At 39.2% G+C, this 24,333-nt stretch overlaps 1 protein-coding gene across 2 annotated transcripts in view; it reads left to right on the forward strand.

Moving 5' to 3' along the window:
- Window positions 1-18,984, forward strand: part of MFSD6 (major facilitator superfamily domain containing 6) — a 78,794-nt gene extending 59,810 nt beyond the window's left edge. Inside the window, exons 4-8 of one of the 2 annotated variants that reach the window (XM_043577320.1) lie at window positions 12,182-12,343; window positions 13,256-13,354; window positions 14,485-14,765; window positions 16,736-16,760; window positions 16,916-17,033. In XM_043577320.1, the coding sequence (XP_043433255.1) occupies window positions 12,182-12,343; window positions 13,256-13,354; window positions 14,485-14,765; window positions 16,736-16,760; window positions 16,916-16,926 (578 nt within the window). In that variant the 3' untranslated portion in view covers window positions 16,927-17,033. Of the gene's footprint in view, window positions 1-12,181; window positions 12,344-13,255; window positions 13,355-14,484; window positions 14,766-16,735; window positions 16,761-16,915 lie in introns of both variants that reach the window. The other variant, XM_043577319.1, reaches the window with a different exon arrangement.
- The last annotated feature ends 5,349 nt before the right edge of the window (window positions 18,985-24,333 follow it).

Below are 24,333 nucleotides of genomic sequence, written 5' to 3' on the forward strand. Positions count from 1 at the left end.
ATCCCCTTCTCTCTCTGGTCCTCCTCTACTGGCTGTCTCTCTCTCTCTTTCTCAAAATAAATAAACTTTAAAAGAAAAAAAGTCTGGTAGAATTACCCTGTGAAGCCATCTGGCTCAGGACTCTTATTTGTTGGGAGATTTTTATTTTTATTTTTATTTCTTTATTTTTTGCATTTTTTTAAAATATGAAATTTATTGTCAAATTGGTTTCCATACAACATCCAGTGCTCATCCCAAAAGGTGCCCTCCTCAATACCCATTACCCACCCTCCCCTCCCTCCCACCCCCCCATCATACAGAGAAAGACAGATACCATATGTTTTCATTCTTCTGTGGATCCTGAGAAAACGCAAGTCTATGGGAGAGGGGAAGAAAAAAAAAAGGTTAGAGAGGGATGTTGGGAGATTTTTGATAACCAGTTTAATTTCTTTGCTGGTTTTGGGCCTGTCCAAATTTTCTGTTTCTTCCTTTTGAGTTTTGGTAGTGTGTGAGTATCTAGGAATTTGTCCATTTCTTCCAGATTGTCCAATTTGTTGGCATATAGTTTTTCATAGTATTCTCTTATAATTTGTATTTCAGTGGTGTTGGTTGTGATCTTTCTTCTTTTATTCATGATTTTATCCATTTGAGTCCTCTCTCTTTTCTTTTTGAGAAGTCTGGCTAGGGGCTTATCAATTTTGTTTATTCTTTCAAAATACCAGCTTTTAGTTTCATTGGTCTGTTCTGCTTTTTTGGATTCTCTATTATTTATTTCTGCTCTAATCTTTATTATTTCCCTTCTTCTGCTGGCTTTGGGCTTTATTTGCTGCTCCTTTTCTAGCTCCTTTAGATGTAAGGCTAGAGTGTGTATTTGGGACTTTTTCTGCTTCTTAAGATAGGCCTGAATTGCAATGTACTTTCCTTACGGGACTGCCTTTGCTGCACCCTGAAGGCTTTGGACTATCATGTTTTCATTTTCATTTGCTTCCATGTATTTTTTAATTTCTTCTTTAATTTTCTGGTTAACCCATTCATTCTTTAGTAGGATGTTCTTTAACCTCCAGGTATTTGAAGGCTTTTCAGATTTTTTCTTGTGGTTGATTTCAAGTTTTGTAGCATTGTGATCTGAAAATATGCATGGTATGATCTCTGTCTTTTTGTATCTGTTGGGGGCTGATTTGCGACCCAATATATGATCTATTCTGGAGAATGTTCTATGTGCACTTTAGAATAATGTGTATTCTGCTGCTTTAGGATGAAATATTCTGAATATATCTGCTAAGTCCATCTGGTCTGGTGTGTCATTCAGAGCTGTTGTTTCCTTGTTGGATTTTCTGCTTAGATGAATCTGTCTATTGTTGTAAGTGGAGTATTAAAAGTCTCCTACAATAATGTTATTATTATTAATGAGTTTATGTTTGTGATTAATTGACATATCTGGGTGTTTCAAGTTGGGAGAATAAATATTTACAATTGTTAGATCTTCTTGTGGATAGACCCCTTAATTATGATTTAATGCCCTTCTTCATATCTTGTTACTGTCTTTGTTTTAAAATCTAGTTTGTCTGATATAAGCATGGCTACTCCAGCTTTCTTTTGACATCCATTGGCATGATGGATGGTTCTCCATCCCACTTTTTTTTTTTTCCCCATCCCCTCACTTTCAATCTGCAGGTGTCCTCAGGACTAAAATGAGCCTCTTTTAGGCAGCATATAGATGAATCTTGTTTTTTTATCCCTTCTGATACCCTGTGTCTTTTGATTGGGGCATTTAGTACATTTACATTCAGAGTGATTATTGAAAGATATGAATTTAGTGCCATTATGCTATCTTTAGATTTCGTGTTTCTGGTGATGTTCTCTCGTCCTTTGTAGTCTTTGCTGGTTTCCACTCAGAGAGTCCCCCTTAGAATTTCTTGCAGGGCTGGCTTAGTGGTTATAAACTCCTTTAGGTTTTGTTTGGGAAAGTCTTTATCTCTTCTATTCTGAATGACAGCTTTGCTGGGTAAAGGATTCTTGGCTTCATATTTTTCCTATTCAGCACATTGAATATTTCCTGCCACTCCCTTCTGGCCTGCCAAGTTTCAGTGGACAGGTCTGCTACCAACCTTATGTGTCTACACTTGTAGGTTAAGGACCTTTTGTCCCTGGCTGCTTTCAGAATTCTGTCTTTATCTTTGTATTTTGCCAATTTCACTATGATACGTCATGGTGTTGACATGTTTTTATTGATTTTGAAGGGGGTTCTTTATGCCTCTTGGAGTTGGATGCTTGGTTAGGGAAGTTTTCAGTTATATCCAAATAAACCTTCAGCCCCTTTTTCTTGCTCTTCTGCTTCTGGGGCTCCTATGATAAGGATATTGCTTTGTTTCATGGAATCACTTAGTTCTCTCATTCGCCCCCTACTGATCTAGTAATTTCCTTTCCCTCTTTTTTTCAGCTTCATTATTTGCCACAGTTTTATCTTCTATTTCACCTATTCTCTCCTCTGTCTTCAGTCCTTGCTGTCACTGTATCTAGTTTATTTTCATCTCAGCTATTGATTTTTTAATTCATCTTGACTACTTTTTAGGTCTTTGATCTCTGCAGCAAGGGCTTCTTTGGTGTCTTCTATGCTTTTTTCAAGCCCAGCTAGTAGTCTTATGACTGTTGTTCTAAATTCTTGTTCAAATATATTGTTTACATCTTAAATTCAAAGACCATGCTGACACTTTTTGAATTCTCCAAAGAAACATGCACATAGGAAGATACACTTGATGTTATAATCTGCAAAATGTACTGTAATTGTATTTTCTAATTTTTAAAATTCTTGAATAATACAGTAAGTTCTATGTCAAAAATTTATAAATATGTAAAGAAAAATTGAAAACTAAATTTAAAAGCTGAATCTTCAGTATGATAACTTTTTTCCTAGAATACCATCCTGTCTCCGTTGCATATCTATAAAAACATCAGTATGTTTTTAATCATTTACTTATGTTCCCACCTCATTCTATAAATTATTTAAGACAACTTACCAAAATATGCAATAATATATAGAAACTATAAAGTGCTTAGGCTTGAATTAGACTGTCTTGTATTCCAGCTCTCACCTATAAACTATGTGTTTTGAGGCAAGATGCTAAGCCTTAGACTCTTGTGCTGTGGAACAAACTGGTATGAGTATTAAATAAACTGATGCATGTGAAGTATTTGGCATATTACACGGCATACAGTTACCTTCAATAGATGTTAGATAACATAACAAAAGTAAAATGAAAAATTATAAATAAATAAAAATCAGGACCAAAGGAAATATAATTTAGAAGATTCTCCTTGAAGAGGTTAAATTGCAATTATGCATTAAAGCCTGGCCATAAATGATTAGTCACTGCACACTGTTCTTAAAGCTTTCTTTGGGAAGTGAAATTTTTACTGTCTTTGATATAACACCAGTTCTCATGTGTGGCTTGATATGGGGAATCACTGAGCATGAAGCATACACTGGTTGGCAAGTTTTGACATTAAACACAGTCAGTTTTGGTGGTAACCTCCTAAAACCTTTTTAAAGGTATGCTGAGGCAATGGTGCCTCCATATGAAATTCACAAGGGCACATAAAATATTGTTTTATCAGTTATAGACCTTTTTTTTTTTAATTTTTTTTTTTCAACATTTATTTATTTTTGGGACAGAGAGAGACAGAGCATGATCGGGGGAGGGGCAGAGAGAGAGGGAGACACAGAATCGGAAATAGGCTCCAGGCTCTGAGCCATCAGCCCAGAGCCCGACGCGGGGCTCGAACTCACGGGCCGCGAGATCGTGACCTGGCTGAAGTCGGACGCTTAACCGACTGCGCCACCCAGGCGCCCCAACCTTTTTTTTTTTTTTTTAAACAAAAGCAACTCACATGTCTTTTTTTTTAACTTGTAAAGTGAAGCTTATAGAGACTTACAGAAGCTTCATTTCTTTTTTAAAATATTTATTTTTGAGAGAGAGAAAGAGAGGACACATGTGCAGGGGAGGGGCAGAGAGAGACGGAGATGGAGGATCCAAAGTGGGCTCCACAGTGACAGCAGAGAGCCTGACGCGGGGCTCAAACTCACGAACCATGAGATCATGACCTGACCCAAAGTTGGACGCTCAACCAACTGGGCCACCCAGGCGCCCCTCCTCTGTTCATTTTTACTCATACGTGGGATTTGGAATCTTTCTCCAACCTTACCCAGGGCACCTTTTATCTCCAAATGCTTTTTCCTTATACCGCAGCATGTGACCACTGCCTGCTTCATTTCATTTCACCATTCTTTTGCTCAGCTGCCATTGTGTGTCAAGCCCTGTGCTAGGTGCTGGATATGTTTATTCTCCTCAAGGAATTCAATGTCTTTTTCTTTCAGGTAAATCCAGGCACTTTTCACCCATTAGACTATAAATGGGTGGTTTAAGAGGTGGTTAAAGAGGTGTTTTAATGTGTACATTATCAGATTTTCAAAGCAGAGCAGGGGTTCTGCCTCATAGTCTGGGTGCTCAGTAAGTGCTATTTGAATGAATAGCATGAAGGTGATTCTTGTAGTGCTATATGTTGGTGGATATGGGAGCACTGATCTTTAACAATATTGTATGTCTTATTTAAAGTGTCTTTTGTGCAACACATGTATGGTTCATGCAGCTGCTGCTGATAGGTCAACTGCTGTCTGTAGGGTTCTGTGCTCTTTTTAAAAGGTCCATTGCTGTTGGTGGCCCTTACTTTGGAAGAGACACTGGGCTTGCTTTTTACCTGATGTGAAATGTATCCTTTTCACCTGATATGAAATGTATCCTTTTCTTCATGGACACTTAGTTGGGCTCTATTTCCCAGCCTCCCTTGCAGTTAGGTATGACCATTTGGCTAATTCTGTTCAGTGGCTGTGAGCAGGAATGATGTGTTTCACTTCTAAACCCAGACCATAAAATTTTCGATGTGCCTTCCTCCACTCCCTACTCTGCCAGCTGGATATATGTACCCAGGGTAACCAGGTGTTGAAGATGGCTGAGGCTCTGTAGCCCGCATCCCTAACAACTACATGGAGCACAACTGTTACTCTTCCTGACCCATGCCCATTGGGCTTTAGATGAGCAAGAAAATAAAACATCTAATGTATGAAACCACTAAGATTCCAAGGTTTATCCATTACAACAGCTATCATTACCTTAACCAATATAGACTCCTTTTATTGCCAGCCCAGTGGAGATTTTGGGTTTTGGTTTTTGTTTTGTTGTTGTTGTTGTTTTTAGAAAGAGCAGTCTCTTACTTTTCACTATATGGATCTTTCAGAAGCTTTTTTTAACTTTTTTTTTTTTTTTTAAGCCCAGCATTTGAGAAGTACCTTGAAGTAACTGACATGTATGCTTTGGTCCATCAATGGAAAGGGTCTGTCACAACTGATTCAGTGTGCCAGTGCTTTGGGGATACTTATGTTTTGTTTAGTGAGCATAAGTCAGTGGCAGAGCAAGAAAAACAAAAGAAAAAATCCCAATTCTCCAGTATTTTGATTGTCAGTTCTCACCCCTCCCAGCCATTACGATGGCTTTGTAAAAGCCAGGCAGCATTTTACAAAGAGCAGCTGTCTACTGGTGAAGAAAGGATTTTTTTTCTTGTTAATACCTGCATACATTTATTGCAGTAGAGCATTTTTCTGGGACAAGACTGAACAATCTTGAAATTCATGTTACAGGATCAGATACCAATCTTGAATATTATAAGGTAAAGAGTTATTTGAGACATATAAAAAACTTGATAATATCAATGATCTGAGGTCTTTGGAAAAGGAGGGGAAGTAGGTGGTAAGATTATACATTTTTTTTAATTAGTAGATTTTGGGGGGCATGTTTGATATTATCAAAAAACTTCTCAAAATAGATAGTTATGTTTACTATATAATACTTACAATAGTTGTTAGGAGGGTATATAGTATAGTACTTAAGCACAATACTTCTATACCTTCGGTTCAAATCCTGTTCTACTACCCTGTTGTCTATGTGACTTTGGACAAGGCACTTTAATCTCTCTGTGCCTACTTTCCTTTTTTAGAAAAGGGAGAATAAAAATAGTACTACTGGGAAGAATAAATGAGATAATCTATATAAAACACTTAGCACAGGAGCACCTGTTGGGTGTCCAACTCTTGATTTTGGCTCAGGTCATGATCTCACTCACGGTTTGTAGGTTTGAGCCCCACACTGGGCTCTGTGCTGATGGTGCAGAGCCTACTTGGGATTCTCTCTTTCCCTCTTTCTCTGCCCACGCATGCTCTTGCTCTCGCTCTCTCTCTCTCTCTCTCTCAAAATAAATAAACTTAAAAAAAAAAAACACAGCACAATTCCTGGTAGACTACTATATCATTAATGAAAAAAATTTAATGTGAGTCATACTTATTTCCAGTGGTTCTTGGTTATTCAAATGTAGTGTATTCCCAAACAGTTAAGGTCTTGGATGTAGGTCCTGTGAAGCTATGTCTGTGTTTCTGTTAGGCCTTGTAAGTAATCATGTGGGATGCTAGTAAAGGTAAGGAATTGACTGAGAGACTAAGACTCAGACTGAGAGGCTGAGTGACTTGTGTGGTCTTTGAGAGTCATTCACTGCCAATTAACATATGGTATTGAATTGCCACTCAAACATATATATTAAGCACCTCTTATGTGAGTTGGGTGTTTGAATTGCCATTCACAAATATCAGTAGTTTTCTGACAAGTAGCCAAGGAAGGAGAGTCAATTGCAAGGAGAGTCACTTCAAGTACCTTTGTTACTATTACCAGTCAGGGGGCAACATCTTTTTATTCTTCGACTAATCCATCAACCTAGTTATCTCATACTAAAAGGTTTAAAAACTTATAAAAGCTCTAGTGTGAAAACACTTACCCATGCCACTGAATAATTTATTTCATCATATAGAGAATAATCAGCTACTACTTTTTTCATAGTTCTCTAATAAAAGGTTAAGTGGATGGAAGCATTTTCTTTTCTTGGCTTATATCTTTTACCTCCTAAATCTTACAGGAAAGTTTCAGGTAGCACAATTGCTACGATTTTCTTTGTCTTACAAATAAGAAAAATGGCAGAGGGTTTTTAAGTTTCTAGATTGCTTTTTCCTTGTTTTAAAATTAGAGGGCCAGAATACAACTGTGGTTAAAAACACTGTCAAGAGTTTCAGATAATTAATATGATTACTAGAAGTTTGCGTATTTAATTTAAGAATAAGAATCACAACTCCATAATTGTCTTTTATATACAAAGGTGTTATTACCAACCCAGTCCCCTCTTGTGGATTTTTTAGTTTTGCTAGTTTCTTCTCTAGGAAGTGGTATGGATTCTTCTGTTTACATGATATTTTGAAATAAGGTATCTCAGAGAAACCAATTTTAGTTTTATATCTTCCCTGGAAAATGCTGGAGCATACAGGCAGAATGGCTTTCATTCTTTTGCATTTGGTTCCAAAGAAAAAATTTCTACTGTATGGTTTACTAAATTTTCCTTCAGTTAATGCCCTGAGTTGCTTTACGGAATGTGGTTCCCAATTATCTTATTAGTCCTCAAAAGCAGTAAAGAAACTCTAGAAATCTAACTATAGAGAATCTTTTACAACTGCCACTTAATACCACCGCCTAAATTCTAATAGTTTAGAACCTTTAAGAATCCTGACTTAAGTCATCCTGCTGGAAGATGCTTTAATTATCTTAGAAGACTCAGTGTTTTAGAAAACACTTAGAATTTTGAAGAAAAAGAAAGAAACCCTATTTACTGCTAGACTTATAGTTCATCTAGAATTACAGCAAATATATATTTGCTATTGTTTTGGTCACATAAATACATAGGCCCATCTCTGTCTACTTGTAAATCCTGCAGTTGATTGCTCAGACACAGACAAAACGATAGATTTGGCTTCACTATTAAAGTTAATTTACAGTCATTTGATGTGGTTTCAGATCTTTGATGATTCATTTTTAAGAAATGATTTCCACCTCTATGTTGGATTTTACCATTGAATCTAATTAATTTTGAATATATCTGGGGTGCCTGGAAGGCTCAGTTGGTTAGGTGTCCAACTCTTGGTTTCAGCTCAGGTCATGATCTTGTGGTTTTGTGGTTCATGAGTTTGAGCCCACATCGGGCTTTGTGCTGACGGCATGGAGTCTATTTGGGATTCTTTGTCTCCCTCACTCTCTGCCCCTCCCTGCTCATGTGCTCACTCGCTCTCTCAAAAATAAACATTAAAAAAATTTTTTTTGAATACATTCATTTTATTTCTTGGAATATAGGAGTTTTTCCTTAGTGTTGTTAATGAAGAAAAACGTGTATCTGAGAAGAAATGGAGTTTAGCAGGATCTTTAATAATATAAAGGGAAGTATTGAAAAGTATTTCCATTGTGTACTACTGTGTCAACATTTATAATTAAGACTATCCAGGAATTACTCAGTTCTGAGAAAGCTGGCATTATCTAAGGTACTGCAGTTGTTTAGTCAGATAAAGCAAATATTTCATTTGACTTCTGTGGAAATTAAGTATGCATACTATTTCTAGTCATCTAAGTAACCTGGTTGAAATGATTACTGAAACATATATAAACCTCATAAAAATTATTTCTATTGTTTCAGTTAACTATAGGGCATATAATCTAACATATCCAGCAAAAATAGTGTTTATTCCATTATTGAATAGTAGAATCCACTTAAGTGCAGATCATCCCTGGTAATTTAATTGTATGCTAGACATTGCGAATTTTACTTTTTGGGGTGCTAGATATTTTTGTATTTCTTATAAATATTCTTTAGCTTTGTTCTGGGACACAGATAAATTACTTGGAAATAGTATGATCTTTTTGGGCTTTGCTTTTGAAGATTACTTAGGTGGGACCAGAGCACTGTTCCCAGTAATTCTAATTCTTTCATAATACTAACACAAGACCCTTCTGAATACTCTACCAATCATGAACTTCCCTGTGTGGTTGAAATAGGTACTATTCCTGGCCCTGTATGGGTTCTGAGTACTGTTGTCTGTGGTGCTTTTGGATGGTTCTTCCCTGGCTGTGGATAGTTTGTACCTATGTTTTTGCTGCACCACTCTGCTGAATTACTTGAGGGTATTCAAGTACCTTGAGGGTACCTGCCAATCCCTCTAGTTTCTGTAAAGCTCTCTCCTCTCTGGTACTCTGCCCTAGAACTCTAGCTGCCTTGGTCTCTCCAGACTGTTAGCTTCATCTCAACTCAGTGGCTCCCCCTCTATGCCTTGAAGCTATTTTTTTTTAAGTTTATTTATTTGTTGCAGGGAAGGAGGGGGGCACAAAGACAGGGAGAGAGGGAGAGAGAGAATCCTCAGCAGGCTCCATGCCCAGCACGGAGCCCAAAGTGGGGCTCTAACTCATGACCATGAGACCATGACCTGAGCCAAAACCAAAAGCCTGACGCTTCACTGAGTGAGCCACCCAGGCACCCCTGCCTTGAGGCTTTTAAACTCTAACCAGACAGTAAGCTGGGGCTCCTCATTTGTTTCCCATCAATCAGAGATCAGTCATTATTGTTGATATCCAGTGTCTTGGGAACTATATTTCATATATTGTGTCCAATTTTGGTTGTTTCAGAAGGAGGGCAAATCCAGTCCATTATTCCATTTTTGTCAGAAGTGGACTAATGTCAGATTAAAAAGTGAATATTAATCTTCTAGTTTCATTTTTCAAAACCTAGGTTATGAGTTTCTGATGACAGTATCTCCAACTAGGATTATTTTTCAGGGAGCAAGCTCATTACTTAATCTAGGCAGAATCAGATGATTTCTTAACCCCTTCTCAGTAAAACTTGTTGTGACAGTATCTTTTTATTACATGTATTTACTTATTTATTATTTTTTATTAAATTTAAAACAGTGTTCTAATAGAGATTTAAATTTAGACAATGCACAGTTGCTGTACATTTAAAATAATGACCCAAATTATTTTTCACCTGTTATCTTTATCCTTTACTCCCTCCGACAAATGGTGAAAATATAATGAAACTGGTATTGAGGCATTGTAAATGGTCTCTGTGCTCTTTCAGAAAACCAATTGGAACTATATATTAAAAGGTATAAAAATTGTTATATCCTTTGAATCATTAGCCTTATTTATAGAACTATAGCCAAATAATCTCAGATTATGTAAAAAGCTGTATCTCTAAGAATGTTATTCTTTTTTTTTTTTTAATTTTTTTTTTTCAACGTTTATTTTATTTTTGGGACAGAGAGAGACAGAGCATGAACGGGGGAGGGGCAGAGAGAGAGGGAGACACAGAATCTGAAACAGGCTCCAGGCTCTGAGCCATCAGCCCAGAGCCTGACGCGGGGCTCGAACTCACGGACCGCAAGATCGTGACCTGGCTGAAGTCGGATGCTTAACCGACTGCGCCACCCAGGCGCCCCTAAGAATGTTATTCTTAAAAAAATTTTTTTTAAATGTTTATTTATTTTTGAGACAGAGAGAGACAGAGCATGAACGGGGGAGGATCAGAGAGAGGGAGACACAGAATCTGAAACAGGCTCCAGGCTCTGAGCTGTCAGCACAGAGCCCGATGTGGGGCTCGAACTCACGGACCGCGAGATCACGACCTGAGCCAAAGTCGGCCACTTAACCGACTGAGCCACCCAGGCGCCCGACTAAGAATGTTATTCTTGGTGCTAATCATAATGGAAATAATTTTAGGTAAAAACATGTGTCCGGTAAGGAGTTAAAACCCAAATATATCAAGAACTTCGATAACTCAACAACAAAACTCCCCACACAACCTAGTTCAAAAATTGGCCAGGGCGCCTGGGTGGCTCAGTTGGTTAAGTATCCAACTCTTGATTTCGGCTCATGTCATGATCTCGTGGAGCCTGCTTGGGATTCTTTGTTTTCCTCTCTCTCTCTCTGCCCCTCCCCTACTTGTTCATTCTCTCTCTCTCTCTCTCTCTCTCTCTCTCTCTCTCTCATAAGTAAATAAACAAACATTTAAAAAAAAGCTGGGGTGCCTGGGTGGCTCAATCAGTTAAGCGTCCAACTCTTGGTTCTGGCTCAAGTCATGATCTCATGGCTTGTGAGTTCCAGCCTGCGTCAGGCTCTGCTCTAACAGTGTGGAGCCTGCTTGGAATTTTCCCTCCCTCCCTCTCTCTGGCCCTCTCCCACTCATGCTCTATCTCTCTCTCTCAAATCAATAAATAAATAATTTTTAGTAAGTTATTTTAAAAAATGGGCAAAAGACTTGAATAGACATTTCTCCAAAGGAGATATACAAATGGCCAGTAAACACATTAACAACAACAACAAAAATGTTTATCTTCACTAGCCAGTAGGGAATGCAGATCAAAACCACAATGAGATACCACTTCATACCCATTAGGAATGCTATTATAAAAAAAACACAGAAAATAACAAGTGCCAGTGAGGATGTGGAGAAATTGGAACGAACTCTTGCGCATTTCTGACGGGAATGTAAAATGGTACAGCTACTGTGGAAAACAGGTAGTTCCTCCAAGTGTTGAACATATTATTACTGTATGGCTTAGTAATTCCACTTCTAGGTATAACACACCAAAGAACTGACAGCAGGGACTCAAACAGATAGCGAACACCCATAAACATTGCAGCAGTATTCACAGTAGCCAAAAGGTGGAAACAACTGAAATGTCCATCAACAGATGAGTAAACAAAGTGTGTTATATACCTGCAATGGAATATTAAAAAGGAGGGGAATTCTGACACCTACTACAAACGTGGATGAACTCTGAAGACATTATGCTAAGTGATAAGCCAGACACAGAAAGACAAATAGCGATTCCACTATTTCCAAGTGGAAATGATTCCACTTACATGAGGTACCCAGAGTAGTCAGATTCAGAGACAGAAAGCAGAATAGTGGTCTCCAGGGCCTAGAGGCAGTTATTGTTCAATGGGTGCAGGGCTTCAGTTTGCAGTGTTAAAATCCGGAGATGGATGGTTGCATGCCACTTTGAATGTACTTTAATGCTTAAAAGTGGTTAAAGATGGTAAATTTTACGTTATGTATATTTTACCATAAATCAGATATATGTCTTTATTAGGTAGGGGTGTGTGTGTGTGTGTGTGTGTGTGTGTGTGTGTGTGTGTGTGTGTGTGTAAGTAATTAAATAAATAATTCACTCTCCACAAAAGAGTAACCTAGGCAATGCTGATCAGACAATCCCACTCTTCTTCCTCTCCAGGAGTGACACACGCGGCCATCTGGGCAGCGTGCATTTCTTATCTCAGTGCAGCAGTTCCCCCTGAGCTGAGGACGTCTGCTCAGGGCATCCTGCAGGGCCTTCACCTAGGTTTGGGGAGAGGTTGTGGTGCCATGATCGGAGGCGTATTAGTCAATTATTTTGGTAAGAATGACTTTCTCCTTTTCCTTTCCTTCGTTGTTGAAAACATGACTTTTTTTTTAGCAACACCTCAGTAAACACTTAAATTATTACTGAAGGTTGCCAGAAGTTAAAACTCCAGTCAGTATTCATATTATCTTCCTCACTTTCATGGTAGTCATAATTGTAAAGCTGAGTTCTTAAGTCATTAAGATGATTAGAGCCAGCCTGTAACTGTGCACACGACTGTGACAAACAGCCTAATGAGATGCTACAGATACCTCAAAGGAGCCAAACAAATGAATGGACAGCATGTGCTTTTGGATTGAAGCAAAGTACCCTAACCTTGCTGATATTAATGCTAGAAGAAAGAAAATTCATCATTGTTATTCCAGAAAAATCTAGCTATTTGCTGGCTTTGGTAATGTCACTACATCTCTTGATAACACAATCTGTCTGCCCTGTCAGGTCTCCCTTATCGCAAATACAGGGGGTGGGGTGGAAATAAGATTACCCTGCTCAAGGGATCTGGACTGATCAGTCATCTATGGAAGGTGGGCCCAGGGTATCTGAATTTATAGCACTACTTGAGCTCTGCTGTCCCAACTACAGATTAGTAGGGCTGTTTAATAGTTAGGTAAATGGTGCTCAAAGAAGAGAGCACCACTGAGTTTTATGGTAAGAGGCACTCAGAGATAATCCTTTATAAATACAGTTTTAAAAGTTGATGAATGACCAATCCAATACCAGCATCTGGGTCTCCTGGGACCTACCAGGCCTGTGTTTTTCCACTCTATGAAGCCACTGGCTATTCATCATTCTCTGGTTTGTCCTAAGATCTGCTGCCTTTGCCCTGAACTTCAGCACATTGACAGCTGTAGATGAGGGCTCTCTGCATTTCCTGGAATTACTCTATGCAGTGCTCTGTTTTCACAGGGGCTGCCGCAACCTTTCGAGGAATCGGCATGGCCTGCCTGGTGATCCTCCTGCTTTTTGCCCTGATCCAGTGGCTGGCAGTGCCCAGTGAGGAAGAAGGTAAACCTGTCTATTCTTTCTGAATGGTTCTAAAGGTTGAAACCATGGAGAAACCCAGAGGTGGTCACAGAATACATAGCAGACCTGCCTGGCTGGATTTTCTCAGTGGTGTATGAGAAAATGAATTGATGTGTACCATTGTTAGAGAGAAGCTGTGTCCTATGTTGAAAAGAATACTGGCCATTTTAAGTAGCTTGGGGGTTTTCTTGTTTTTGTTTTGTTTTATAGTACAAAGTAGTATAGGAAGTACTGGTTTTAAATTTCTCTGGTATTCTAAAGGGATTTTGCACACATAAAGCTATGCAGTAATTTTACTACTAGGGATAGGGAGTGGTATTACTTACTGTGTTTTTGCATTCATTTGAAAAAAGTGTCTTAAAATTTAAATTTGAAGTTTTCCCTTAACCAGGCATGGCCTTCATTAAAATTGTTATATACAAAGGAGGTTATATCAAATATAATGTACAAGTTGAATCAACTTTTTTTTTTTTTTAATGAAGAAAGCCAACTAGTAGAATGGAAATATTCTTGCTTAACTCATGGGTCCCAGAACAAGGCTCATCTTCTTTGTCCTATCCTTTGAGGGGCATTTGTTTGCCTCAAGTACCTAAAATGCTTCTGTAAAGGGAAAAACTAGCTTATTACAGAAAACTCCAAGGCCGGTTTTAATGCTAACGAGCTATACAGAAAAGAGGACCAATACTGGTCTTTCTCACATTTTTTTTCCTCATGATCCTAAATGGTCTATGCCTTCAGTAAAAGGCCAACAGAAACAGCTATTTCTGGCATTTCCTGTTTTGATGCTTATCTTTAAAAACTCAGTCCTGTAAGTGGGCCTAAGGCCACATTCATTATAACCCATGCCCACAGATTAAGTTATATCTAAGTTTAATGAAAAATACATTTCATAAACAAATACAAGTTAATGTCTATTAATCCCTATAAAGAGATCCTGCAAGATGAACATCACATCTGTTGCTCAGTACCTGCACCAAGAGGCCCCTGATACATAGCAATTTATTAATGTTGCCAAGTACACTAGCATGGGCTCATGGGATTGTCTGCTTATTTTGTTTGTTTAAATATGACGAAAACTCCAAAAAATGATTTAAACATGATTTTCTCTCCAGACAAGACAATGTTGGCAGAAAGGATTCCCGTGCCCTCTAGTCCTGTTCCCATAGCCACCATTGACTTGGTACAGCAACAGACCGAAGACGTCATGCCACGCATTGAGCCCAGACTTCCTCCCAAGAAAACCAAGCACCAGGAAGAACAGGAGGACGTGAACAAGCCAGCCTGGGGCGTCAGCTCCTCCCCCTGGGTGACCTTTGTCTACGCACTCTACCAAATTAAAGAGATGATGCAGCTAACAAGAGACAGCCGTGCTCCTGAGATACAGCCTTTGCAGGTAAAGTCCCTACCTTAAGTGGGCTCAGTTGTGTTAATTATTCCCTCACCAAGATTTATGGTAGGTCTAGTGGGCAAAATAAGACACACAAATAATTTTAGTATTCTATGACAAGTGCATTATAGAGGTGTATACAAGGTTGTGCAGAGGGAAAATTCCACCTTATGGAGCACAGGAAGGCTTCACAGAGAAGACATTTCTTGAAAGAAAGAAAATTTTAAAAATCCAATAAATTGTATATTTCTTTAAAATTTCAGTGTTGACAGGTACCAGTTCCAGTGAGCATGTATGGGTCTTGCCATGGGAGACCGTTAACTATTAATTTCTGTAATTCTAAAATTCTAGTGGGGACATTATATATAATAGGATTTCAATAAATCTGATGAATTAATGAATTCTGTATGAGTCTAATGGGATACGCAACTTAGTGGAACTGTTGTTTTGCTGGTGGCCTCATGTGAAAAATAAAAAGTATGATTTTTCTTATCCCTGGAGATGTGGTCTCTCCTGAGTAAAGTCAAATCATGTTGATAAAACTGGGGGTAATTGTAACTAAAGCTATATACTGCCTTTGGAAATGATTAAGTGTGACTTCTATGAATAGTCTGGCTAAAGTAATGAGTCTACTTCCTTGTGTTTAATCATGTCCTTTTACTTGATGAGTCATGGTCAGCTATATATATTAGAGTAGCTTCCGAGGACACATAAGAAAGACAAAAATAAAGAGTAATTTGGATAATCTCCTTTTTAAAAAATAGTTTGAAATATGTTAGTTCAATTTCTCATGACTTTGCAAACTAACATGTAATATTTCTATAATTTAAACCAAATCTGATTTCTTCACCCATAATCATAATGCATCCTGGTGTATGCATGATCCTATTCATTTATCAAGATTATAAACTCACATGAATCCCCTGCCCAGTCAAAATGGAGAGTATCAGGGTGGGAGGAGCATATAAAGGATGTGAAGCAGGAGAAAGGATGAGATCTTCTGGTTGAATAGCAATGTTTTCATTACTTTGGGTACTCAACCTTATTTTTATGGAAGCCTGTTAGGCTTATGTATCATTGCACTTTTTTTTTTCTGGCATGTTAGGATCAATAAAAACTGGCTGGTATGGCTTGGTTATTCTTATGAATAAGAAGTCATTATATTAAGATTTCTTTACATTTTAGAATCAATCACAGAAATAAAACTTTTTTTGGTGCTCAGTTATTTGAAATGATATATACTAATTGAGAGAAAAACCCATTTTGGTTCTTTATTTATCTTGAGAGAGAGAGAGCACACACGCACAGGTGAGGGGCACAGAGAGAGAATCCCCAGCAGGCTCTGCACTATCAGTGCAGAGCCCAATGCGGGGCTCAATCCCAGGAACCGTGAGATCACGACCTGAGCCGAAATCAAGAGACGCTTAACCGACTGAGCCACCCAGGTGCCCCGGAAAATCTGTTTTTAGAAAAACATGTTTCCTGATTTGTATAAGTCAGAATGTATCACGGAATGTGGCAACATGGCATCTTACAGACATGCTGTGGGTGATGCGCTGGGGTATGCGTGTACTCCTAGTTTCTTACAGTGTGTGACCTAAGTGGTTGTTGCCATTCTCTTTTTTCACGCAGATGTTCTGTGTTATTTGACTTTTAGCGTGCACTTCAAATCCCCAAATATACATCAGGACTCTTAATTTCAGGACATTCTTTCCTGGCTTTGTGTCTGAGGCTGAGAAGCCTTACTTTCTGTCAGACAAGTGCCTCCAGCTCTTGAATTCTGCAGTCTCAGCAAATGACCTGAGTTTCAATTCTATGCTGCTTGCTCAGTGACTTATCACAGTGGTGGAGGCTCAGTAAACATTTGTCGATGTAAATTATTTTCCTAGTAGTAACAGGCATTTTGGTAGTGATGTTCCGTTATCCACAAGATACGTCTACTTACAGTGTTTGTGTTTTTCATGCGGCTTTGGCAGTTGCACATAGGAAAAGAGATGAAAGGTAAGACATTCTATCTTTATTCCTCTTACTTGTTCCTTGAAGTTACTTCAGGATCATCTTCCCATGTTTCCTATATCTTACTTGAAAGCATATAAAAAGTCTTGGATTTATTTGTTAGCACTGACTACAAAACATCTTTTCTTTTTTCCTTCCAGGGGACCAGTGAGAATCGGGAAAATTCTCTAGCTGGTGGAGTCCGGCCTGTCCCATGTGAGACTCATTCTGACCCATCCAGAAACCAGCCATCCCCTCAAGCAGCAGCATCTCGGACACAGAGCAGCCCCACTCACCCCAGTGTGGACCAGCGTGTGGAGAAGGAGGACCAGCAGGCTCAGCCTGCCGCTGGGGGACAGTGAGGGCTCCCACTCATCTCCCACCCTGCATGGAACTGGGCCCCTCTGCCAGGACAGAGGGAGAGGCTCCCTGAACCCAAGACATGCCTCACCTTGAGAAGCATAGCACTATATACTCTTCTAAATACCTGAACTCATCAACATGGAAACACACACACACACACACACACACACACAGAAGCTACAGTACATATTGGCAGAAACAGGTAAATTTCTATAATCCCACTGGAATCACAGAAGGGAAATAAGAGTTCGGTAAGGACTTCAGTTCTTTGGTTGGTTAGGTTAAGAACTGTAGGACTTCTTTGCCAGGGCAGTTAGGGTTGAAAGCAGCAGTTACACTAAGTAAGTGGAGGGAAAGAAAGTGTTTCAAGGTGAATGCTGATACAGTTTCCCTCTTTTGATTATTTATTCTAATTATTTGGTTCTTAATGCAAACTGGGAAGAAATAAAATATATCTATAATTTTGTTTCTCTTGAAGAGAACTATTTAAAAAATTACAAGACATATTTAAGAAGTAGCCAGATAAAAGTTACTAGCTTATATGCTTTTGTTTAAAAAACAAAACAGAGAAACAGGAAAAGTTTCATCAGAAACTTGGCATATCTCTAGCAAATATATTTTTATATGTATATGGTATATAATGAAAATAGTCCATTCTTTGAGCAGCAAGAGCCGTACTGACTACCACAAACTAAGCTGAGCTTTAAATGCCTTTTGTTTTTAAATGGGCTTTAAGACAAGAGGACAGAATATTTCAAATAAACCAACCAACTCAGTATCCTATGGCTTGACAGACAAGGGTTTACCAAATATATTGATACTGTAAATAGCCTCTATCACTATTTCACAATTTTATAGTGATTTGGGCTCTAAATAGCTGATGGAATTTTTTAAAAAATCACTGAATTCCTAAGGGTTTCTTTAATTAAGCAGTACTATTTACAAATAACAGTATAAGATTTAAGTGCCTGGGAGAGGGATTATAATTTTTAAAAATTACACAATGGGTAAGTTTTTGTTTTGTTTTTGGTGAAGGGAAAAGGTGGTGAACAGGAAGCCAGGAATGGAAAGGATTAAGAAGTAACTATATTTTCCAATGACTAAAGAAATAATCTCAGTGTATTCCTTTTCATGAAGATACAGTCAGACACTGGACAGATGAGACAGGGGTGTGCTACTGTAAATATTATACCTACAGTCAGAACAGTGGCTAGGTGACTCACGCATAAAGCTTGCTGCTAAAAATGAAAAGCTAAGGATACTAAGAAGCCTTGGGGGAGGGCTGTGGAAAAAGCACTGCTTTACCTGATGAAGGTCAATGGTATGTGTAATAACTGTGAGTGAGCACAGGAGAGAGGAAAGAAAAGAACAGAGTTAAAAATGAGCAACTCACCTTACCTCCTGACCCTGATTAGACAAGATCAGTTGTAAAGTGAGGGCCTCTCCACGACACCATACTTCTGCCCAATACTGCATCTGGGAGAAGAAAGTCTATACTTGGATGTTTAGCTTTGCCACAAAACACAGCTTAAAAATAAAATAATGGAAAGAAATAGAATTAAGCAAATAGTTATTTTTGCACTTGAACTGAAACGTACTGTACTGTAAATTATCATGACTCATTTTAAGTGACCTTTAAAATCAGATGTATTTATTATGCTTATGTAACTATAGAAATAAAGAAGTGGCTGACAGGCTGAACCTCACCTATGAATGTACAGTATGTGGATTTGTGACACTGACTTTAGGAAGTCAAAAACTTATACTGTGTCTTGTGTTTACAGTTCTGATTTATTCCTTTGAAAAGCCTGCTGTTTTGGAAATGCACAGTTGACATGTTGAAATAAAAATAAATATCATTTTTAAATATTTCTTAAATGATAAAGATGTGACCAAACAAATAAAAGCCCTTTACTCTGGAATAATTGAGACCAAATTCAACAGGCCTTTGTTATGGAACATTTACTATGAACGCTGATGCATTGATGCAGTAATTTCTAGCCTTTTTAGGGAAGATACCTTCATGGGGTTCTGCACTCCGTAACTTTTTCTTGCTGTCCTCGAAGTGCCATGTGGCATTTTAAAAAATATTAAGTGTATTCAAATTAAATTCTGATACTTTTATAACCCCAGTTGAGATTCCTTGGGAATCCCCAGAGTTGTCACAAAACCTGGGCTAATATAATCACTGTCTTAAGTCTTATTTCATACTCTTTCTCTTATGAGTGTAGAAAGAGTAAATTACTGGAGTCCTGAGCTTGTGTGGATCCAAAAAGGCTAGTTGCTAATTATCAAACTATTTATTCAAAGCCTTAAGTAGAATATTAGATGATTATAACACACATAGATCCACTAGCCAGTAAACCTCAGGAATAGCCTAAGTTATTCATAGGAAGAACAACACTACTTTACTGGCTTACTACTCTCGCCATGGGCCACAGGAAGTGATTGCCTCAGCACTTCCCGGATTTGCAATTCCTCCAGTAAAGTGGGGTGGGGGCTGCTGGTGGTACTGGGACCATTACCTAAGCAGTATTCCTTCAAGCCAATCTGGAGTTAAGCAGTGAATCTTGGAAAAGGAGAACCACATCTACAGTTACTGGGTTTGGTTGTGTGCCGAGGAGATTTATCTTTTTGTCCTTAAAACAACCCAGTATAGCTCCTAGAATAGGAACTCCCATAATAGGAAGAGTCTGCAGCTAATAGAGCTTCCCTCATGGAACCGAGATCACAGAGCCAGGATTCAAACTGAAACCTGCCTGATGCCAAAGCTCAGGTCCACCCAGCACCTTCCCCCAGAAGGTGGGGAGGCCACTCCATGCTTCTGCTGTGGTAGAACAAGCTACAGAGCAGCCCTGGCCTGCACCTGTGCCTGATTCGGGTATGTGGTTCTATTTCCATTAGGATTTCTAGATATTCCAAGATACCTAGAAATCCAGTAACTTCAAACCCCTGGTGTTTTGTTAGTTGTGAGTGTCAGACCCCTTATACTTTGGAGGTGACTTGGATAGTCTGGCAACCCTGTAGACAAAACTTGGGAGGCTGGCCGGGACCCTGAAGGCCCATGTCACAGGAGTCAGGAAAGACAAGCCAGGACCCAGGAGCAACAGCTTTGGTAAAGCAGCACGGTCTGGTATGGTAGCCATTAGCCACAGGTGGCTATTAAGCACTTGCAATGTGGCTAGTGCATCTGAGGAATTAGATTTCTCATTTAAATTTAAATAGTCACATGAGGTTCATGGCTACCATACCTGGACACTGTAGTTATAGAGGAAGAGATCATTTTGGGGTGATCTCTGGGCCTCAGTTCTCTCATCTTCAGTATGAGAGGCTGGGCCCTAAAATTATGTTATTCTGTGAAGATGAGGCATGCTGTGTCAGAGCTGACTACAGGGAAGTGAAAAGTGATTTTCCCTTTAGAAGTTCTGTCCTTTGGTGTGTGGGGATAAGACAAAGCTACTTCGGAAGCCCCAAAACGCTCCTGTGCCATTTCCGCAAAGCTCTAAGATTACCTGACTCAAGAATTCCAAACCATCAAGCAGATGGGGAGACAGCGGGACCAAATAAAGGGGTGAGAGAAAGGGAGACTGGTTTCTCAAGTCAGAAAGTAATTTACCTTATGCCAGACAAACCGTGGCTTAAGAGAGTAACTGGAAATATGTTGATGTCTAGACTGGGGGAGAAATGAGCCCAGTCCAGGTGGCTCTCACTCAGCTCTCATCTGCTTCAAGTGGCTAATGCAAGACCATCTGCACCACTGTGGCTCCAGGAAGATTTTAGATGGCAACCCAGGAACCTGACAGCACTGGGAGTAAAATGTGGGTTCTGGAGTGCCACTGTCTGGACTTGAGTCTCAGCTCTGCCAGAGGAAATTTACATATATTCACAACCTCTCTGTGCCTCAGAGGCACTGTAAAATGACGGTGATTGTAATATCTGCCTTCAGGTTGTTTTGATGTTGAAACACAGAGGTACCTGACACACAGTGTGCACTATAAATACTGCCATCGTTGTGTGGCCAAGAGCCCATGGCAAGAGGAGTGCGGTCTCATTTCCCCGACCAGCACCCCGTTCTCTTCATAGTTTGTTAACACTGACATCTATAATAAGATCGCATTCCCCCGGACTACAGTGCTATGTTACGATGTTTGCCGACACCTAGTAAGTTGTACAGTCAAGCATTTGGTTCCAACGTGAATTATAATCATTAAGTTGGTTGCAGATATGAGTTCGTTAAGGGACAAAATTAAGCAAAATATAAGTTGAGGAGCTGAGGAAGAATGACAAGTAACAAGGGCCAAATCTATAGTGTGCAAAAGCCATAGACAGGAGAGGTTATAGGATATCTGTTCCACAGTTTCAATATTTCTTTTTTGTCTAAGAGGTGTCAAAAAGATGTAAGCAAGAGTTTTATAATCATTTAACAAGTTACATACCCTCTTTCCCAATTGTCAGCTATTATTCTCTTCACCTGTAAACTTGTATTTTAAAAAGGTCAGGAACTTTTTGTTCCCTGAAAATCTCAATGGGGGTAGGGGGGAAGGGTCTCAAAAAAATAACATGTAGACCAGTGCTACTCAATTCTAATTTACTTTTAGTGTACAAAAGTACAGATTTGCAGTAGTTTGGAAGTGGGGGAATTGGTCCATTGCCCCAGAGTTGGCACACACATAAATTCAGGAGATGTAGTCATCTCTTCAACTGATCAGCCACTTGACTTTGTTTTTTTAAAGACGGCAGGAAAGGAAATAGCAAGGGCACGGGCCCTGACACACTGAGCCTTACATTCTGATTATACCACTTTAGCTACATATGTCCTTTAGCAACCTTCTCCGAGTCTTTCCTCAGTTGAAAAATGGAAATAATGCTAAAGTATATTACAGTGATTGTAAGTCAAAATGAAGAGGCATAGAAAGTGCCCAGTATAGTACTTGACAGATCACCAATAAATGCTGGTTCTCCTCCCCTTTCTCCTTTTGATTATTGCCTTTCTGGAAAATGGACCAAATGTAAAAAATAGATTCTCCCAAATTATTTAAATAATAGTGGTTAAAATAGTGGGTGGCTCAGTTGGTTAAGCACCCGGCTCTTGATTTCGGCTCAGGTCATGATCTCACAGTTGTGTGTAGGGCCCCTGTGGGGCTCCTTGCTGGGTATGAAGCCGGTTTAAGATTCTCTCCCTCTGTCCCTCCCCTGCTTGTGCTCACATGTGTGTGTGCTCGCACTCTCTCTCAAAAAAAAAAATTTAAACAAGGGGTGTCTCTATGGCTCAGTAGGTTGAGTGACTTTGGCTCAGGTCCTGATCTCGCTGTTCCGGAGTTTGAGCCCCGCATCGGGCTCTGTGCTGACAGCTCAGAGTCTGGAGCCTGTTTCAGATTCTGTGTCTCCCTCTCTTTTTCTGCCCCTCCCCTGCTTGCGCTCTTGTCTCTCTTGCTCTCAAAAATAAATAAACATTAAAAAAATTAAAAAAAAAAAAAAGAAACAATAAAGAGCAGCTATCCCATTGAATGTGTCTTCCAAGATGTATCCTACTAAATATACACTCAGCCCAAATCTCCTGTGACCTGTGAAGGAATCACATTCAGAGACCATAGCAAAAATAGGCAGTTACCTTAAAATGGTAACTAGATTCCTAAGCCAGAGAAAGACTGAAGATTTTAAGAATGTATCTGAATGAAGAACATGCCCAGTAGAAGGGGGTGGAGATGCTGGTCAGTGACAACAGGCACAGAGAGGAAAAGCTGGCAGGGCCTGCATAAAGGAGGCCTGTGCCAAAAGATTTAGTACCTCATCACGTTAGGGTAGTCCCACTGAGGGATTAAATCAGACTTTTTGGCCTGGTGACATCAAACACTTGAATTATGTAACAAACTCCCTTTGTTCTCTTGCTGCTCAAGCAACCTTATTCCTACTATTTGACCCCTCATAGATCTGTCTTCTGGGAGAGAATCTGCTGGTCTTATGAATTCAAGTGTTTTTATCCTTATGCTAGTTTTATTTTTGGCTGTGAGTCACTAAATACACTATATGAATTGGCTAACTCATGTGGTAAACTCATCAGTGTCATACCTCCTGGTGGGGGGTCTCAGAAGGCAGCAGTGGGGTCACCTACAAACACCTCTCTATCTTAATGCAGGCATCTTCGAAATTCTACATCCATTATGTTATTTATGCAACAGCTGGACAAAAAAGGCTGATTTAAAAAACTGTACTTCTCTAGGAAATACCCTCATACACAATCCTTTTTCTTTTCTTAACACAACTGCAGGGGTCTTAATTTATGAACTTGTTTCGATATATTGATATAATCCATCATCTATTCCAAGCCTCTTAAAAACTGAAATCTCTTAAATTTCTAGATTTTTTTAAAAAGGTCATAAATTGAAATACTGTCCTAAACATCAGATGGACATTCCCCTCTGATTTCAGCCCTTAGTATTATTGGCAAAGTGTACAACCAATTCACAAAGCAATTTTTGTGATATGTAAAATGTGTTTTAAAACATTTTAAAAATAACATTTGAATGATATAATTGTTTAAGCATGGCCCCCTTACGCTAAATCTCACCCACACATTTTGGTGTCAAATAGCCCCAACTTGCTAACAACAGTAAGCTTTTATGAGGCACCTTGCCTAAGCACTAACACAAAGCATCTGTTCTGTTCCATAATTGCACACCTATGGCGATATGAAGCACGAAGCCAACTTTTAACCGTGAAGGGCAGAGCCATTTTACTGAATGGTCATTTAAACAGTTTAAAGGACTTTAAATAAAGGAGGGAGAGGGCGGTGGGAGGGGGAAGACAGAGAGAGGAGGGAAGGGAGAAAGGAAAGAAGAGAAAAAAGCTCTCCTATGGGAGTCATCGGTGTATTGCTTCACGGGGATTAGAACTGTGATCAGCACTATAATAAACCCCAAATCAAATGAACACAACAGAAATACACCAAATGTATCACAACTCACGCTTGTAACTGTTTTGCTTTTCACAGTACTCACATAACAGAAACTGACAAATCCATGATTTCCTCTAAAATAAACCTGAAAAACAGCATCCCAGAAGACTCTTGTACTCTTCCTCTCTTTAGCTGTTTTTATTGTGATGGTCCCACCCAGCTTGACCCACTAGGGCCTCCTTCTGCAGCCAGCCCCTCTTCAACATGGCATAGGTAAGGCCCAGACTGCAGCTGACTGTGCACACATCATTCAGACACACA

Source organism: Prionailurus bengalensis, chromosome C1 (assembly GCF_016509475.1).
Source record: "Prionailurus bengalensis isolate Pbe53 chromosome C1, Fcat_Pben_1.1_paternal_pri, whole genome shotgun sequence".
NCBI lineage: Eukaryota > Metazoa > Chordata > Mammalia > Carnivora > Felidae > Prionailurus > Prionailurus bengalensis.